The 15,995-nt window shown below is 40.2% G+C and overlaps 5 protein-coding genes and 1 long non-coding RNA gene across 6 annotated transcripts; 4 read left to right on the top strand and 2 right to left on the bottom strand.

The window, feature by feature from the left end:
- The first annotated feature begins 137 nt into the window (after nucleotides 1-137).
- LOC108840293 (caffeoylshikimate esterase) lies at nucleotides 138-1,302 on the top strand. Its single transcript, XM_018613126.2, has one exon. The coding sequence runs from the start codon at nucleotides 257-259 to the stop codon at nucleotides 1,235-1,237; it is 981 nt and encodes a 326-aa protein (XP_018468628.1). The 5' UTR covers nucleotides 138-256; the 3' UTR covers nucleotides 1,238-1,302.
- Nucleotides 1,303-1,412: 110 nt separating this feature from the next.
- LOC108839348 (WPP domain-associated protein) lies at nucleotides 1,413-4,616 on the top strand. The gene is made up of 5 exons (XM_018612128.2): nucleotides 1,413-3,567; nucleotides 3,635-3,736; nucleotides 3,818-3,900; nucleotides 4,209-4,239; nucleotides 4,437-4,616. The coding sequence occupies exons 1-3, from the start codon at nucleotides 1,420-1,422 to the stop codon at nucleotides 3,875-3,877; spliced, it is 2,310 nt and encodes a 769-aa protein (XP_018467630.1). The 5' UTR covers nucleotides 1,413-1,419; the 3' UTR covers nucleotides 3,878-3,900; nucleotides 4,209-4,239; nucleotides 4,437-4,616.
- Nucleotides 3,952-5,434, bottom strand: LOC130507964 (uncharacterized). The gene is made up of 2 exons (XR_008942617.1): nucleotides 5,056-5,434; nucleotides 3,952-4,616 (listed from the first exon to the last, which is right to left on the bottom strand). It is a non-coding gene; the product is annotated as an uncharacterized LOC130507964 (long non-coding RNA).
- Nucleotides 5,435-5,609: 175 nt separating this feature from the next.
- Nucleotides 5,610-6,185, top strand: LOC108840986 (uncharacterized). Its single transcript, XM_018613779.2, has one exon. The coding sequence runs from the start codon at nucleotides 5,698-5,700 to the stop codon at nucleotides 6,007-6,009; it is 312 nt and encodes a 103-aa protein (XP_018469281.1). The 5' UTR covers nucleotides 5,610-5,697; the 3' UTR covers nucleotides 6,010-6,185.
- A 381-nt stretch (nucleotides 6,186-6,566) lies between these two features.
- On the top strand, nucleotides 6,567-8,661 carry LOC108842247 (pentatricopeptide repeat-containing protein At5g15010, mitochondrial). The gene has a single exon (XM_018615105.2). It carries the CDS (start codon nucleotides 6,783-6,785, stop codon nucleotides 8,523-8,525), a length of 1,743 nt encoding a protein of 580 aa, XP_018470607.2. The 5' UTR covers nucleotides 6,567-6,782; the 3' UTR covers nucleotides 8,526-8,661.
- Nucleotides 8,621-15,839, bottom strand: LOC108842246 (paired amphipathic helix protein Sin3-like 2). Its single transcript, XM_057002904.1, has 23 exons — nucleotides 15,504-15,839; nucleotides 15,303-15,388; nucleotides 14,729-14,938; nucleotides 14,436-14,634; nucleotides 14,179-14,277; nucleotides 13,919-14,089; nucleotides 13,531-13,816; nucleotides 13,274-13,410; nucleotides 13,124-13,199; nucleotides 13,011-13,046; nucleotides 12,714-12,907; nucleotides 12,488-12,639; nucleotides 12,266-12,393; nucleotides 11,910-12,164; nucleotides 11,152-11,745; nucleotides 10,995-11,062; nucleotides 10,326-10,889; nucleotides 10,165-10,250; nucleotides 9,939-10,077; nucleotides 9,687-9,839; nucleotides 9,430-9,596; nucleotides 9,161-9,272; nucleotides 8,621-9,076 (listed from the first exon to the last, which is right to left on the bottom strand). Exons 2-23 carry the CDS (start codon nucleotides 15,380-15,382, stop codon nucleotides 8,924-8,926), a joined length of 4,059 nt encoding a protein of 1,352 aa, XP_056858884.1. The 5' UTR covers nucleotides 15,383-15,388; nucleotides 15,504-15,839; the 3' UTR covers nucleotides 8,621-8,923.
- Between the last annotated feature and the right edge of the window lie 156 nt (nucleotides 15,840-15,995).

Genomic DNA, 15,995 nt, shown 5'->3' on the forward strand with positions numbered 1-15,995 from the left:
AGAAGAATATTAATTAACCAGCTATATAATACGGATCCTTATGATATTACTTAAAATTTGATTAGTTTTTGTTTTGAAATTAGGTAGAAGAACTTTAGAACAGAAACAAGTTCTTATGGACACGAAACAAACCGAAAAAGCGGCAGTAGTTAGTAACTTAGTATGTCACACAAGAAGCATTGGAACACTCTTCTGTTTTAGCATTTCACCACTTCAAATATACGAATTATAAACCTAACGCACCGGTACTAAAAACATGGGACTCCACCCTGTCTCAGAGGCCAACGCTTCGAGCCCCTTCGGCTCTCTAACCGCCGCCGAGTTCTACTCCCGCCATTCCGTCACCCACTCCTCCGCCTACATCACCAATCCAACCGGGCTCAAGCTCTTCACTCAGTGGTGGACCCCTCTCCACCGTCCACCACTAGGCCTCATCGCCGTCGTCCACGGCTTCACCGGCGAATCCAGCTGGTTCCTCCAACTAACCTCCGTCCTCTTCGCAAAATCCGGATTCCTCACTTGCGCCATCGACCACCAAGGCCACGGCTTCTCCGACGGCTTAACCGCTCACATCCCAAACATCAACCTCATCGTCGACGACTGCATCTCCTTCTTCGACGACTTCCGTAGCCGTCACTCCTCCTCCCTACCTTCCTTCCTCTACTCCGAGTCCCTCGGCGGCGCGATAGCTCTCTACATCACCCTCCGCCAGAAATCACAATGGAACGGTCTCATCCTCAGCGGCGCCATGTGCTCCATCAGCCACAAATTCAAACCTCCGTGGCCGTTACAACACCTCTTAACCCTAGCAGCCACCCTCATCCCCACCTGGCGCGTCGTTCCAACTCGCGGCACCATCGCGGGCGTTTCTTTCAAGGAGCCCTGGAAACGAAAGCTGGCCTTCGCTAACCCCAACAGAACGGTCGGTAAACCACGCGCCGCCACGGCCTACGAGCTAGTACGAGTCTGCGAGGATCTTCAAAGCAGGTTCGAAGAAGTAGAAGTTCCCTTGATGATAGTACACGGAGGAGACGACGTCGTCTGCGATCCCTCCTCCGTGGAGGAGCTTTACATGAGGTGCAAGAGCGGAGACAAGACGATAAAGATCTATCCAGAGATGTGGCATCAGCTGATTGGAGAGTCCGAGGAGAACGTCGACTTAGTGTTCGGAGATGTTTTGGAATGGATCACGAACCGGTCTCGAAACGACGCCGTTAACGGTGGTAGCAAAGCTTAATAAACGATTTAGCTTAGCTTTCATATATATAAATAAATAAAACGCTCCGAGATTGTTGTGTTCAAGATCCTCGAGAATAGGTCAAAACTATGTTCCGTGGCACTCAAGAAACATTTGTTAACAATAGAAATAATGAGAAAGTAAGATAACTTTTATAAGTTTAGTCTTGTGGGAAAGCCAAAATGAAAGAGATAATGAAGGAAGTGGAAGGAAAAGTGAAGTTTTCAATGGCGGATTCGACGATGATGTTACTTGTACAACAAGCAATGGACAAAGCTCACGAAAAGATCAAAACAAAACACGGTCTTCTCCTCCGCCTTAACGCTATATCCCTATTCTACGAACTCGCCGTGTTACAGCTCGAGAGCTGTCTGAATTTCGTGCAACAAGAGACCGATAACCTCGAGAGCAACCACGAGGAAGTGGTCCGCGATCTGAGGAAGATCAAAGACAGGCTTCACCACCGTCTCCTCGAGACAGAGCTGGCTATTCTCGAGAAAGACAGGGAGCTTTTAGAGAGGTCAGAGAACGAAGCGAGCTTGAGAAACGTCTTGGAGAGTAAAGAAACAGAGCTTGTTCATTTGCAAGATCTCGAGAGGAACAGGAGTAGTTGTAGTAATGAGATTGGTGAGGAGTTCTCTGAGCTGAAAAGCTCTGTTGATCATCAGGTGATGAATCTTAGACAAAAGCTTGAGACGGAGTACGATGGTTTGGGGAAAGAGACGGAGGATCCTTCAGGGGTTGATATAGATGTTCTGAAAGGGACGATGGATCTTGCGTTTAACAAGATGCATCACGCGATATTCTTGTCTGAGTTAGGTCCCATTGAGCAGAGCTGGAGATGGTCTATAGAGAGGGAGACAATGGGGTTACTTATAAAAGGTTTCATGAATGGTTTAGAAGAGGAGAAGAAGAAGGTAATGATGGTTGTTAAAGATTATGAATCTAGGGTTTGTTTGATTCGTAGAGAGGTGGAATGTTTAGAATCACAGATCACCATCCATAGAACATCATCATCATCTCCTAGAGCAATAACAACATCATCATCTCCTAGAGCAATAACAACATCATCATCTTCAATAGATTGTGAAGTTGTTCTTGATGATAAAGAAGAAGAGGGAGAAGAAGAGGGAGAAGATTCAAGCAACTATCCTGTTTCGAAGTTGATAAAGAGTCATGAATCGATCATTAGGAGGAAGAGCGAAGAGCTTGTTCCTCCTAAAATCGAGTCTATTAAACGCCAGAGGAGCTGCAACAGCTCTAGCTTGAAACGAGGTATTGATGATATCGTCGCAGGTCTTGATAGCTTGATGTCTCTTAACACTAAGCTGTTCGAACATTTTGTTTATGATGAGGATTATGATAGACGTGATAATGATGAAGTGGTAATGGGCGATGGTTTGGATGATGTTTGGAAGAAAATGCAGAAACATAGATCGGTGCTGTCTGAAAATGAGGTAGAGGTGAAAGAAGACGTAGAAATGGAGTTAATGATCTTGGAAGATACTTACTTGACTCTACTCAAAGGTTTGTTAACAGATGAAATCACAAAAATTAAGAAAACAGAAGAAGACATGGAGAGCCAAAAGAATCTAAACTGGGAGAAAGATTTTGAGATTCTTCGTGAAGATGAAGCATTCAGACAAGAAGTGGACTGGATTACTGTAAGAGAGTTGCTACAAGGAGTTTCAGAGAATATAGAGAATCATAAAAGGATTGAAGCAGAAAATAAAAGGCTGCTTGAGGAACAAGGAAAAAGGGCATGCTTGGATACATCTCTAGTCTTTGATGATTTTGAGATTAATCGTGAGGATGAAAATTTCAGACAAGAAGTGGACTGGATTATTGTAAGAGAGTTGCTAAGAGAAGTTTCAGAGACTATAGAGAATCTTGAAAGGAATGAAGCAGACAATAAAAGGTTGCTTGGGGAACAAGTAGAGAGGGCAAGCTTGAATACATCTCTAGTCTTTGATGATTTTGAGATTCTGCGTGAAGATGGAGTGTTTAGACATGAAGTGGATTGGCTTATTGTAAGAGAGTTGCTAATAGAAGTTTCAGAGACTGTAAAGAATCTTGAAAGGAATGAAGCAAACAATAAAAGGTTGCTTGAGGAAGAAGTAAAGAGAGTGTGCATGGAGATATCTTTAGTTTTTGATGAATTTGATTTCAAGATTCAAGAGAAGTTAAAGATGGCAAATTTAGGGTTACAAAACTCGGAGGAACATATTGATTCAACAGTGGATTATATAGCAGAGTTAAGACGAAAAGAATCTGCATATAGAACAGCTTTTGTTCTTAGGTCTGAGAATCTCATAAAGGCAGAAACTGAGGTAAAACAGTTTGTGATTTCATTCCTTATTATGAATTTTTTTTTATGAAGTGCAAAACAAATTTCAGGTTGATCTTCTGGGAGATCAAGTAGATTCGCTTGTGAAGCTTCTGCAGAAAACGCTTTGGACATTTCATCAACATCCATCGCTTCTCTGCAATCACTCAGATGTAAGTTAACATTAAATAAGTAGATTGTTTCACAAGGAATCTCTCTGGAAAAATCTGTATATTATCTTATGCTTTTTTCAGATATCAGAAATTTGTAAGATGATCAAGGAAGTGTTATACGAGGATTACAAACCAAACTAACTTGCAGAATAATAGTCAACATGGTAAAAGAAATAACTCACTTACCAACTATCTCATGTTTAGTCAAAACCATATTCCCTTATAAAAAGCCTGATTAGAAAAAAAGAAGAGAAATTTACAGTAGGACACACTTTTTACAAGTGTATACACACATACAATTTGTGAGACACTTATTTCAAATTGAATTCCTCTTTTATCCTGAAATTTATTAACTACACTTAACTCATTATTTTAATTTCTACTTTACTTTCTCTCATTTCTGTTTATGTTCATAATTTACTTTTTTTTTTGTTTATGTCCATATTGGTTATGTTCAATCACCAACAATTAGCGCGTCAATACCGTCTCTTTCACTATCAAAGGTATGTCAAATCCAAAATCACACAAAAATTGCATCCACAACACACCATCCACGAGCTACCCGTCCACAAGTCATTCTTCCACTAGACACCCGTCCACAAGACAGTCCACAAAACACTCATTTGTCAAAATCTTCATCTGCATCTTTCTTATACTTTACGTTTTTCCTCTCCTTATGGAGATTTTTATGTAAATGTAGGATGAAATTAACATTATGGAATTCTTGCCGCAAAACACACAGGATTTGTCTCACTTTGGCTAATCACACCCAAGCATCCAGCACCGGTCGTACACATTACGACGTCCACACAAATGATTATATCCGTATACATCCAGCCACTTATGTCCATCACAATAACGTTCAAGCAACTGCGTCCATCTGAAAATATCCACACACAAATTTTTCAAATACGATCGATTATCCTAATTTCCTATCCACACAACAGCGTTCAAGCAACTGCGTTCATTTGTTGTCCATTTTCATATGACTACAAACCATCATATGTTAACTTAATCGAAAAGATCTGAAAGTTTATGAAAGAGAGATTAAGAGTTCTAAAAAGATTACAACTCTTATTGAATCGTGTCCACCATGTAGTATCTATCAAAACTTGTCCGTCAAATCTTATATGCTATTTATGGCACAAAACTTTCAATCACAAAATTTGACACAAAATTTAAAATATATCAAATTGGATATTAACTTCTAGAAGACAAAAAATATAATTTACCATACCAAAAAAAAATTCTTTTATGTTTCTTGTAAAATGAGAAATTGGTAAAGAAAAATATAATGATGTTATTTAAGAAAAGCATACACAAAAGAGTAGTTTCGTCCTGATTTTAGTATAGTACAACAGAAAGTGCTCTTCAGGCTTCATCGGAATGCATTCAGATCATCCTCCTCTCTCATCCGCCAGATTGATCGCCAAGTGAAAGACAGGATTCTCTCTTTGCGTGGACAGAACCCAACTTCAGCTTCAATCATGATGCAGCAGTGGCTCCTCTGAACGGGTTTCTCTGCTCTCCTCCATGGATTGAACTCGGATCAGACTGGCCTCCTTCTCAAAGTCAACGAAGCGTTTTCTCCACTCCTCATCTCGTTATTTCCTATGTCTACACATGGGCCTCATGGGTTACTTATGATTCTTGATTTTGTTTATTATGATAATGGGCTGCTGGAAAAACTTTAAGTCATTGGGCTTGTAATGTTTTATTTCTTTATGTTTTTAATATGAAAAATGGGTTTCAAAAAAAAAAGTGCTCTTCATGTTTTTGCTCAAAAAAAAAAAAGTGCTCTTCATGTGAGAAGTGTGGTCTACGTGAAAGAAGGAAGGCAACTCAGAAGTGTGACAAAGTGTCATTTCATTTTAAAAAGAATTCACTTCTCAAAACAACAAGATCTAAAAGAAACCATATTGTTATTTTGTTTTTGTTTTGTCTCTCTCGAATTAATAGAAATGGAGCCGAAGCAGATCAAAGCTATGTTCTTTATCTTAACAATGATTATGGCTTTGGTTTGTCATCATCAATCAGAAGCTATGCCATATATTGGTCGACTGAAATGCATTGTATCACTAAGGAGCGTTGAGGGTTGTATGGAGGCCATAGAGAAAGCTACAAAGGGAGACAATCATGGTTTGGATAAGGAATGCTGCGACGCCATTCGTGGCCTCGCCAATGACTGTTTGCCGATTATCTTCTCCGGAGGACCCGCCATTGGCTTAGTCGTTCAAGCTGCTTGTTCCCGTATATTAGATGACGTTAATTAATTATAGAACATAATTATAATTAAAAAAAAGAGCTGGGTCACTATACAATTGTATCATGCATGGTTTTTTTTTTAAAAAAGGGGAAAAGGGAGACAGATATATCAAACGTCAATAAACTGCTATATAATTTTCTAGAACTGTATGTATTATATAATAATTTTTCTTTCCTGGCCGAAGAGATATGAATCAAAAAGTAGTAATAATATCTAAAATTGTATTCAACTAAAAAAAAATTGTATTGTCAGCTAGAATTTTATACGAGATAACCATAAAAATCAAAAAGTTATTTAACTGGTTGAAACAATCAATTTTAAGCAAAAAAAAAACAATCAAAAAGTTATCTAATTGGCTCTGGGCCATGAGAAAGATTAGGGCACAAAGTTCAAACTCCTCATAGTTAGAAAAAAAACACACACACACACACACAAGAACAAAATAATGTTCCAAAAAGAACAAAACATAAGTGGGGTGTTTAAAGAAAACAAATGGGTCAAATAAAATAAATAGGCTGGAGAAACTTAATGGGCCAACACAATTTAAGAGGGAAGAAGCAGGCCAAGTACGACAGCTTCAACATTTACAGTCGTGTCTTCTTCGGACTCTAAGCGGCGATGTTCTTCCAAGTTAAGAACTTGTCGGATTTTGTAGCTTTACATCAGAAATAAACTATCGGGCATTGAGAATCTTCGATAAAAGTTAAGAACTTTGGTCTGTAGAATCACAGAACAGACAGGTTTCTCTGTTCTTCCTTCGGTGGTTTTTAGGTTGTCGAAATGAGAGGAATCTTTCTCATTAGATCAAGACTGTCACTTCTTAGAGCTCCTGCTTCACGATCTATTACTACTTTTCATTATTCGAGCGATAAGTCTATTGTTCGACCATGTTTGTTGGATCCTCCTTCAGCTTGTACCCTTCCTTTGTCTCTCTCTTCTTCCTTCTCCACTTCCAGATTCGACTCAGAGCTAGCGGGATCGAACCACAGCAATGATAGCAATGATAACGACGATGATGAAGATGAGGAAGAAGAGATTGGCTGTTCTACAAAACACAACGAGTCTGTTGTTTCGGAGGATGTTCGAACCATCTCGAAGCTGTTGAAAGAGTGTGGGAGCAACAGGAAGAAACTGAGAGAGAAGCTCGAGGAGTGCGGCGTGAATCCGTCGAACGAACTAGTGGTGGAGATCCTTTCTCTATCCCGCAACGACTGGGAAACCGCATTCACTTTCTTCCTTTGGTCAGGGAAGCACCGAGGAGGCTACGTCCGCTCGGTTCGCGAGTACCACTCTATGATCTCCATCCTCGGCAAGATGAGGAAGTTCGACACGGCTTGGACGTTGATCGAAGAGATGAAAAAAAAGTTTAGACCTTCTCTTGTGAGCTCGCAGACGCTCCTGATCATGATCAGGAAGTACTGCGCGGTGCGCGACGTCGGGAGAGCGATCAACACGTTCCACGCCTACAAAAGGTTCGAACTTCCCATGGGGATCGACGAGTTCCAGAGCCTCCTCTCTGCTCTCTGTAGGTACAAGAACGTTCAAGACGCCGAGCATTTGATCTACTGTAACAAGGACACGTACCCGTTCGACGCCAAAAGCTTCAACATTGTTCTGAACGGGTGGTGTAATGTGATCGGTAGCCCGAGGCAGGCGGAGAGAGTGTGGATGGAGATGGGGAACGTCGGTGTGGAGCACGACGTCGTGTCGTATTCTTGCATGATGTCTTGCTACTCGAAAGGAGGGAACTTGAGTAAGGTTTTAAGGCTTTTCGACCGGATGAAGAGAGAGGGTGTGGAGGCTGATAGGAAAGTGTACAACGCGGTGGTGCACGCGCTGGCGAAAGGTGGGTTTGTCTCCGAGGCGGTGAAGTTGATGAAGACGATGGAGGAGGAGAAAGGGATGGAGTTGAACGTTGTGAGTTACAACTCTCTTATAAAACCTCTGTGCAAGGCTAAAAAGACGGAAGAGGCTAAGAGGGTTTTTGAGGAGATGATTGAGAGAGGAGTCTTGCCGACGATACGGACGTACCATGCGTTTATGAGGATACTGAGAACAGGGGATGAGGTTTTTGAGCTGTTGGATAAAATGACGAAGATGGGTTGCGAGCCGACCGTTGATACGTTTATAATGTTGATCCGGAAGTTTTGTAGGTGGCGTGATTTCGATAACGTGGCGCTGTTGTGGGAGGAGATGAAGGAAAGAGGTGTTGGTCCGGATCTTAGTTCGTATGTTGTGATGATACATGGGTTGTTCTTGAATGGTAAGGTGGATGAAGCGCATGGGTACTATAAGGAGATGAAGGAAAAGGGTTTCAGACCGAATGAGAAGGCTGAAGAGTTGATTCAGAGCTGGTTTGAAGGAAAACAATACGCAGAGAAGGGGATGGTCGATTTGAAAGGTAATGTGTCTGGTGTGGATAAAGAAGGTGTTGTGAAGAAAACTGAAAGAGGGAACTTTCTGCAGGAGCCTGAGGTGAGACGTGTAGTGAGAGGACATGGATACTCGTTTTGGGATGAATAAAAAGCTAGAGAGAGAGAGAGAGAGAGGGAGATTAGCTAGTTATGGTTAGGTTTGATCATATCATGTTAACTTTTGCTTTGAGAAGACAAAACAGAAACAATGAAAATCATTTTATATAAAATCCTTTGAACCTTTCTATGTTTGTAGATACAAACTAAAGAGGATAATCATGTATGTGTTTCCAATATTTACAACCATACATTAACAAGATCCAAAATTAGTTAAAAATACACACTACTGTGCAAAGAACTACACAGAAAACTAACGAGAAAGTTGCAGAGAGAGAGAGAGAGAGAGAGAGAGAGAGAGAGAGAGAGAGAGAGAGCTTGGTCTGTCTCTAACCTTCCTTGTTTGTTGAAGTAAAAGATAGAAGATAGCTTTTTTTGCTGTTCTTGTCGTCATCTTGAAGCTGAAAGAAAGCTGTGGAATCTTTTTATTCTATTCAACTTGCGTTGCTGCATTGATCTGCTATGTGACAGGTTGTCGCTCTTCTTCTGCTTCTTCTTCTTCTTCCTGTGGAAGAAGTCCTCCGTGTCCAAAACATACGAAATCTACAACAAAGGATGTTATGAACACATAAGAGCGAGATAAAGCAATCAAATCTTAACCATGTGTAGATTGGTTCTAGTCGTTACCTTGTAGGAAGAGCAAGACATCTTGCACTCAAGGCCATTAATTACTTTTACACCTTCCATTGCCTTGCAGGCTACTGCAAGATCATCCAGACCAGAGTATCCACGCATGTTCCTGCACCAGAAAGAGTTCAGCAGGGATCAGGACTTGGTTTTATGTGTAATTTCCTGAGTCATTCCAAAAGTAATGGAACAGTACCACACACTATACAGCAAGAGATGGATCTATATGTCATTAGAGACATAAAAAAAGGTATTGAATCTCATCATACCGTTGTAAAACAATAGCCTGTGGCACTAATTTTCTCCCTGATGAGTTGGAAAGAAACTCCTTTTGCAGATAATTTGCAAACGTGGTTTCCATGGAAACTGCACAAGCCTCGGGCTTTTCGATTACATTATCCATAAGCTGGATTGACAGACGAGGCGGAGAGGACGACTACATATGGATTAACAAGTTCGAGAGTCAATGAACGATCATAGTTCCTCAGTGGAAAGAAAGATGAGAATTGGTTTTAGTGGTTCTTACACATTCCAACCGGTAAATGTTTTCATCGTGAAGGAGGATCCTGGCGTTTTCATAATACACCGAGTCAACGACCCTCCCAGGTTTCCGAGATTTCTCATACTCATACAACTGATGAAGCCTGTTGTCAGTATCGTCAGCTACAACAGCTTGAAGCTGCAATAATATGAAATGAAGTCAGATATAAGGAAGGAATAATATAATGTACAAAATGATCAAATCTACAACCAAAAAAGCCGGGTGATGAAAGTTTACCTGTTTAACTAATTTGTAAATCAGTTTTTCCAAGGTGAATAAAACATATGATTGGTTTCCAATAATAGCTCTGCATTCATCCTCAAATTTGGAGCTTTCAGCTGAGCCATTAAGCAGACTAAACAGAGCACTCATAAACCTGCACAACATACACAAAAAAAAAGAGTTTATAGAAGTTGTTTTTATTGAACTGAACAAAGAACCTCCATGGTTTAGGAGAGTGTACCTTGCATAAGAATTTTTCGTGCTTCCCCGATTCATGTCACCGCCTGTGCAATACGTTTTTGCAGAGGAGATTCTCTCGTACAGTATCTGGAAATTCAAACCCAATTTAGAAAAAAAAATGTACTAAATCAGTAACAACTATGTTTTCAGACATTCACTCACTCGATGAAGCCTGAAAAGAACATAAAAATCGTCATTCCCGTAGAAAACTCTGGAATCTTGTTTTCCCTCATCACGCAGAGCCGCTGCAGCTACATGCTTTGAAAGAGGCTTAACGGATAATAGAACACGTTCTGACAATGGAAGCAACCCACTGTCTTCTATAAGATGCGACTCCATACCCTCTGCCTCTCCTTCACTTTCAGCTTTGCCATGATCACCCTCTTCCTCAACACCATTATCGTCCTGTGAACCCTCGTCACCAACAGATTCAGTTCCCGACGCGTCCTCACCACCTTCTGAAGCATCATCACCTTCCTCATCGTCAGCATCATCACCATCATTTTCTCCTTCAGCTTCAACAGAATGTTCTGATTTGGCAGTAGACTTCAATCCCTGATCTTCATAAACAGTATAGGTGTCTTCGGAATCACCAGTAGGTGACAGTTCACCTTCCTCCTTCTCAATTTTGGATGGAGCACCAGATTCATCGTAATTAATGTTGGCTTTAGAAGCATCTGACTGCACTCCATTTGCTATAGCTGTAGTTCTGCCAATATCACCAACCTAGCGATAAGACCATGAGTAATGAGAATAGTCAGAAGTGTCCATAAAAATAGCTGACTAGACAAGTAAACACATATAACTAAAATGTGATAATGAGTACTGTACCTGGGTACGCTGAAGGGTGTCAATGTTATCGGTAGCGTCACTCGGTTTGGATAAAATATCAAGTGCACCTTGAAAGTGAAAGTAAAGGATCCATCAGGTGGGTAATGCACACAAACTGAAGAAGAAGAAGAAAAATAAAGTTCAATCCTGAAAATACCTGACGGATCTCCGCTTCCTACTTTACCATTGTTGTTTTCTACCCCACTAGGGAATGATGCACTTGAAGTGACTACTCTTTCATCAACATCTCCGGATCTTTTATCGGCTCCATTTCCAGTTTCAAGATCTTTCTGTGGGTTTACAGCAGAACAGGTGGCCATATCTTTACTAGCCGTATCAGCATCCTTACAATTATCTTTTGCTGAAGAATCTCTGTTCAACAAACCAGTCCCGCCATGTTTGGAGACCCCAGATGAAGCATACTCATCCCCACTGGTAAGTGCACCGTGATGTTTGGTTTCTGCAACATCTTCAACAGAATCTGACCCCTTGTCCCTGGGTGGAACACCAAGCATCAACTCCAGGAAATTGGTCCAGAGCCTCAATACTTTACTGATCTGATCTTTTGAAGAACATATCTCCTCACACGAAAATTGAACTAGTTTGAATAGATCCTCATGAATAGTTCTGTCGAGATATTCATACTCGAAGTGAGGAACGATGGGTTGTCTGTAACCAGCAGAAATAGACAGAAGAACATCATCTTCTTTCTGAGACTTCTCTTTAAGGTCCTTGATTTCAGTCACCAGCGCTGGTATTCAAGCAAAATTAAATATTAAAGTTATGCGAACTAAGTAAATGCAAGAATAGACCCGTGACAGATGTATGTATGCAATAAAAGATGAGGAAGAATTGTCTTGATTACTTATATACAAGTTTCCTGATGGACCAAACATATTCCAAGAGTTCGCTTACCTTTTGCACTGAATTTCTTAGAATCTTGCTGCTTAAAATAGAAGCTGCGGTGATCAAGTGATTTATAATGGTTCTTCGCATACACATCCTTCCAGACCACATTAAAATCTCCACGGCACTTTGTCCATTCATCTTGTTTCTGCTTCAAACGAGTGAGAATTACAGGAAGTGCAGCGGCTGGATTCTTACGTATTAAGTCTGTCACGTCTAGACCATGGTCGCCATAAAGTCTCTCTATGCACCTTAAATTTAGGGCTGTAATAAGTCAATAAAAAAGGTAAGACAAGAGATAGGGCTCAAAGATAAGGGAAGAGAGATGTAACAGAGAGAGCTACAATCACTAAACGCCTACACACCTGTGAAGTGATCTTCAACCGGGAAGGAGCCCTCAAAACTTATTTTCTTCTCAATGATAATATTCAACAAGTCTTCTGCACTCTTCGCAGCAGATCCCACAGATTCCAACAGCATATCCAACTCAAATCTGTAACAAGAAACAAGTAAACAACAAGCACAACTTACAAATCACTTAAGACTACAAAAGCTATTAGCTAAGTAAAACTTCTTGTAAAACGTACCTGTCATCTTCACATCTAAACAAGCTTTCTTCATATTGGTTTCTGCGCATGTGCTTAAAGGAGTCTTCACTTCCTGAGGTGACAGAAACCCAGTGATCATTTAGAACAGCAGCTCCTGATTTCTGTCTGTGGCGCACAGAAGGTATTGGATACTGCAAAGAAGATACAATAGTAAGTACGGTTAAAATGAATCGTATGCAACATAGTACTCTGAAAATCTTATTACGTCCGAAGGAAGGAGCCGGTAGCTAGGAGTGCAACGCTCGCATTCAGATAGATCAAGCTCCTGAATAGATTTGTCCATGTATTTTTCCGTGGAACGCTCCTTTTCCTTAGCAGCCTCAAGGTCACGTTTGTGATCTCTTTCTTTCTCCTCTACCTTCATTGGCCTAGATATATGTTCATCACTGCTAAGTGATTCTGCAAGCAAGTGGTACCCAACAGTGTTACTAATGTTCCAATGACGAAAAAAACCAAGACAAAAGCATATTCATAGACAAGAAGGTAAGAAAATGCTGCATACTTTTGCTCATAACGCCAGCGAGGTGCTGGAAACCATCTGCAAAATGGGACGATGATTAGAAACAGCTAGACACCTTCCACTCGAAAAAAAATACAGTAGGAGATCTTAAATACCAGTACTCTCACAACGCTCGAAGAACTGATTGAACTCATCCAAGAGATCAGGGAATTTGCCAAGCAGATCAGAAACCTGAATGAAAGAAAGTGGGGTTAAGACAAAAGTTATCCCCCTATCCATCAACACCAAAGTTATTGTAGACCTACAAAATTCTGCAGTTGTTTCCTGTGGATAATACCACTGCTGAAAAGATTGAGACACTTCAAGAATGTCTGATAATCATCTTCGCTGCATAATTTCTCCTTGACTTTCTCACAAAACACAAATGCTTGGTTGTACATGCCTAAACACAAGGAAAAACAACATTAAATTGTAAAAGTCTCAGAAAACAGAACATGATAATAGCGTGAGAATGTGGAAAGCAGGAAAGGTGCTAACTCTCCGTTTACCAAAAGTGGCTTACCTTTTAGATTGTTTTTCTCAGAATGTGACGCATGACCAGAATCAGCTTCAAACCCCTCCGTTTTTCTGGATGGCTTCCTTTTCTCTTGAAAATGGTGCAAGTTATCTTGTGCTGCTTCTCCATCGTCCAAATCACGGCGTCTCCTTTCTCTATTCTCCTTCTCGACTCGTTTCCTCGGATCTCTGTGCATCTTAACCATTGCTTTGTCGTCATTAAGGTCAGAACGATCAACACTATGATCACGGTCACCCCGATAAGCAACAGCTCTTTCTCCTCGGCGGCGATCCTGATGATTAAAAACATATATAATCAGAGAAACGAGAGACATGAAGTGACGTGACAAGAATAACAGATCAGGAAAAATGTAACCAATAGTCCAGCACCATACCTTGTCTAATAACATTCGACGCACAGCAGGAGGGCCTGATCCTCTTCGGTCATCATATCGTTGGGCCTGACTTCGGATTAACTGGGCAGCTGAGTGAGGCGCCAAAGACTCTGGCAAAAACCTAGTAAACTCTTCAAGCAAGTCCGGGTGGTCCTCAAAAAGAGTCGATACCTAAAAAACAGATGTTAGAGTTAATATTAAAATTTAAAAAAAAACGAGAAATTTCAACTGTAATAGTGTAGGAGAGATGTAGTCACTACCTCATTGTAAACCTCAGTGATGTCCTTATCATCCTTACGATACATATTTAAGATCTCCAAGAAAGACTTATAGACATCTTCACTGTGCTGGAACCGTCTCTGCAGTGATTAAAAACGACATTGATACAATGAGACACTTGAAAAGAAAAACATTGTACGAGAAAACATGGAACCGTCTCTGCAGTGATTAAAAACGACATTGATACAATGAGACACTTGAAAAGAAAAACATTGTACGAGAAAACATTTTTGCGTACCTTAATTTTATTTACAAAAGAGATGGCTTCTTCAAATTCAACAGTTTTTTTAGGTGGAGCTTCTTCTTCTTCTTCTTCTACTACTTCATCAAGAGTTATTTCACAACCCTTAGGCAGAAAAGTGTTAAACCCGAAAATCAAATTGTTATGCCCCTTAAACAGCTCCTTGACTCGTGCAATCACACCAGATGTATCGGTCCTGTAAATTGCAACAAGAAGAAGAAGAATGTTTCCAGATGCTAAAAAGAAAAGAAGCAGTGTGATAATAGGAAAGCAAAAGATATTATTATTACCTATGAGCCTTGAAGTCTTTCATAACCGAAAGGAACATATCATATTTGTCCATCTGATCTTGAAACATCTGTTTAACATCCTTCAAGTAGGACAAAGCATCATGGGTTGTCAGTTTCTGAGAGTTGATTTCCCCATCACCAATGCTCCCTCCTCCTCCTCCTCCTCCTCCTCCGGTGCCACCACTTGCAGGGATTGGAGATTGCACATATCTGCACCAAATTTTTTTTTCATTTTATTAACACATAAGTTGCACAACCACCTTCTTAAAGACATCCACTCAATTCTCAAAGCAGAGTCTTCTTGCATCAAAAAAAAAAAAGAATAGGAGTTGCCTGATCTAAGTGTCAAAGATAAATTGCATGGGATGAAAACAAAGTTGATCAGCAAGTAAATCTAGAAGAAGTCTTACATCGTTTTAAACAAAAAGGATTATGCTTTACAGAAAAAAAAACTAGAAAATTTTAAACATATTTTTACAGGAAATACAACACCTGCATGAAAGCAACATTAGAAAAAAATCTATAGCTAGAGAAATTGAAATTCAAAGTGACAGTAGAAAAAGAGGTAACTCACGACGATTCGCGTCGAGAAGAGGCAAAAGGACGTTTAAACTGAGACCCAGATGAGTAAACATCATCTCTCATCCGCTTCATTGCTGTCTGTTAAGACAAAAGATCATCAGATTAGGAAAAAATAATAGAAATTGAGGAACCTAAAATCCTGTAATTAAGAAAAACAAAAAGGTAAAAAAAAATCAGATGAATTTGATGATACCCTATTTTTCTGACGCTCCAGGAGAGATTTAACGTATCAGTCAGATCTCTCAAGTAAACATAGAGAAGTCGAGAAGAAACACTTTGATCATCCACCACTGTTCATCCCAGATTGCATCACAAGGAATTGAAGCAGAATCAGAATTGCGATGACAAGAGTGTTAAGTCAGAACTAAAAATCAAAACAGAAACAGATGAGAGAGAAAGATTGTCCAAAGGAGTTGCTCCTAGAGAGAGAGAGAGAGAGAGAGATTCGAATATGGAGAGAAGAAGAAGAAAAACGACGACGGAATGTGCCTTTGGGTTGCTCGTTCCTTCTTCTGAGTTATTATATCAGCGGCAGATATAATAATTTTTCTTTTGGTTAGACCATAAATTAAGACATTTTAATCTCATTTATAATGGGCTTAAGCCCATAACAGTTTTCGCTATCTTTTCTTTGGGCCTAAATAAGCTTTAGAGAGTCATTTTTAATCAATACTAATTAGGGTTT

Source organism: Raphanus sativus, chromosome 2, assembly GCF_000801105.2.
Source record: "Raphanus sativus cultivar WK10039 chromosome 2, ASM80110v3, whole genome shotgun sequence".
NCBI lineage: Eukaryota > Viridiplantae > Streptophyta > Magnoliopsida > Brassicales > Brassicaceae > Raphanus > Raphanus sativus.

Bases quoted from the DNA above. Each gene is read 5' to 3' on its own strand.
- LOC108840293 (XM_018613126.2), top strand. From the start codon at position 257: ATGGGACTCCACCCTGTCTCAGAGGCCAACGCTTCGAGCCCCTTCGGC.
- LOC108839348 (XM_018612128.2), top strand. From the start codon at position 1,420: ATGAAAGAGATAATGAAGGAAGTGGAAGGAAAAGTGAAGTTTTCAATG. The intron at 3,568-3,634 runs GTAAAACAGTTT...AACAAATTTCAG, and splicing joins TCATAAAGGCAGAAACTGAG to GTTGATCTTCTGGGAGATCA. The intron at 3,737-3,817 runs GTAAGTTAACAT...TGCTTTTTTCAG, and splicing joins TTCTCTGCAATCACTCAGAT to ATATCAGAAATTTGTAAGAT.
- LOC108840986 (XM_018613779.2), top strand. From the start codon at position 5,698: ATGGAGCCGAAGCAGATCAAAGCTATGTTCTTTATCTTAACAATGATT.
- LOC108842247 (XM_018615105.2), top strand. From the start codon at position 6,783: ATGAGAGGAATCTTTCTCATTAGATCAAGACTGTCACTTCTTAGAGCT.
- LOC108842246 (XM_057002904.1), bottom strand. From the start codon at position 15,382: ATGAAGCGGATGAGAGATGATGTTTACTCATCTGGGTCTCAGTTTAAA. The intron at 14,090-14,178 runs GTAGTGACTACA...TCTGTTTTTTAG, and splicing joins TCACTGAGGTTTACAATGAG to GTATCGACTCTTTTTGAGGA. The intron at 9,840-9,938 runs GTAAACTTTCAT...ATATTATTGCAG, and splicing joins TTTACAAATTAGTTAAACAG to CTTCAAGCTGTTGTAGCTGA.